The sequence below is a fragment of the Microtus ochrogaster genome, unplaced genomic scaffold (assembly GCF_000317375.1).
Source record: "Microtus ochrogaster isolate Prairie Vole_2 unplaced genomic scaffold, MicOch1.0 UNK727, whole genome shotgun sequence".
Lineage (NCBI taxonomy): Eukaryota > Metazoa > Chordata > Mammalia > Rodentia > Cricetidae > Microtus > Microtus ochrogaster.
This window is the reverse complement of record NW_004949825.1, coordinates 1-1,675: the sequence shown is the minus strand read 5'-3', so window position 1 is coordinate 1,675 and position 1,675 is coordinate 1. Positions and strand designations below refer to the sequence as shown.

Here is a 1,675-nt window from a genome sequence, read left to right as displayed (position 1 = left end):
TAATTCAATGGGAACTTTGTAAATAATAGTCTATCTAAAGTGATATGCACAGTCTTGCGACAATCGTAATGATTAGAAATGGTGGTGATTATTATTTTCATAACATTATCTACATCTTCTACTCTTCAGACACAAAGATGCATATGATGCAGTTATTATTTTTTCTAAGAGGTAAAAACCTAAGTATTAGACTTTTGAATGTACTTTCATAATAGTTATTTTAATAACCGTATGTTCATGAACTAATACCATGAGGAAATTACTTATATATGCAATTTCATGGTCAAAATACAGCTAAAATAGTATGCATACAATACATTTTTTAATTAGAAAAGTAGTCTAAAAATTATACCCCAATTTACTTGTGATCTTTGAGTTTTTTAATGGCAGTTTTAATATCTTTATTTCTCAATATATAGATTGCTGGATTCAGGAGAGGTGTGATAACCGTATAAAACACAGCAAGAAACTTATCCACCCACATGATGCTGACTGGCCACAGATAGATGAAAATACAGGGTCCAAAGAATAGCACAACCACTATGATATGGGAGGTACAAGTAGAGAGTGCTTTTGACGAAACATCTTTGGAGTGAAGCTGAACAGTTAGTAGAATGTAAGTGTAAGATATCAGCAACAGAATGAAACAAGTTGTTGCTAAAACACCACTATCAGCATTTATCACAATTCCCAGAGTATCAGTATTGATGCAGGCTAATTTCATCACCAAAGGAATATCACAGAAAAAGCTGTCTTTCACACTGGGTCCACAGAAAGGTAACTCCAAAATCAGAATCAATTGACTCATGGCATGCACGAATCCAATGATCCATGATATCAAAACAAGCCAGATGCACTTCTGTCTGTCCATGATGCTGGTGTAGTGGAGTGGCCTGCAGATGGCCACATAGCAGTCATAAGCCATTGTTACAAGAAGAACCATCTCACCCCCTCCAAAGAAATGCACGCAGAGGATCTGGCTCATGCAACCTCCAAAGGAAATAGTTTTAATATCTTTTACAAGGTCTGTGATCATTTTGGGGGTAGTAACTGAGGAAAGACAGAAGTCAACAAATGAGAGATTGGCTAACAGAAAGTACATGGGAGAATGGAGGTAATGATCAGTGATGATTAAAATCATCACAAAGAGGTTGCCTACCACTGTCATCAGGTAGAGGATGGAAAATGGCAGCAGGAGGAAGATCTGTAGTTCTCTTGAGTTACAAAGTCCCTGAAAAATAAACTCAGACACCACAGTCTGATTAGTTTCTTCCATTTAAATACCGTGCTCTAATGGGTGTTAGAGACAAAGTCTTACAAAGAGTTCCTGAAACAGAAGCAATAGCATAATATTTAGAGTTAAGTAGGAAGAAATACAAATATATATTAGCCTGGTATCCAGTCAAATTTTTAAAAAAGGAGTCTTGTATTTGTACATTGGTCTAATTAGAAAGGTTTCTAAATGTAGAATGATTGGTCAAAATCTTTGTACAGCTAAATGACAATATTTATAGACATCATTTTATCTATATTGTTTAAAAATAACAACTTCACATATTCTCTTCTAGGTTTTCCAAGCATTAACCTTGTCTTTCTGAATGGAACGAGAAATAATTTTTGATTAAATATCAGAGACATAGCTACAGCCTCTCTACCTGGCAACTTTATTCAAGAA

General features: G+C 34.9%; 1 protein-coding gene across 1 annotated transcript; it reads right to left on the bottom strand.

Moving 5' to 3' along the window:
• Positions 1–358: 358 nt before the first annotated feature.
• On the bottom strand, positions 359–1,276 carry LOC101986362 (olfactory receptor 4K3-like). Its single transcript, XM_005372272.3, has one exon. The coding sequence runs from the start codon at positions 1,274–1,276 to the stop codon at positions 359–361; it is 918 nt and encodes a 305-aa protein (XP_005372329.1).
• Positions 1,277–1,675: the final 399 nt, after the last annotated feature.

Bases quoted from the DNA above. Each gene is read 5' to 3' on its own strand.
- LOC101986362 (XM_005372272.3), bottom strand. From the start codon at position 1,276: ATGGAAGAAACTAATCAGACTGTGGTGTCTGAGTTTATTTTTCAGGGA.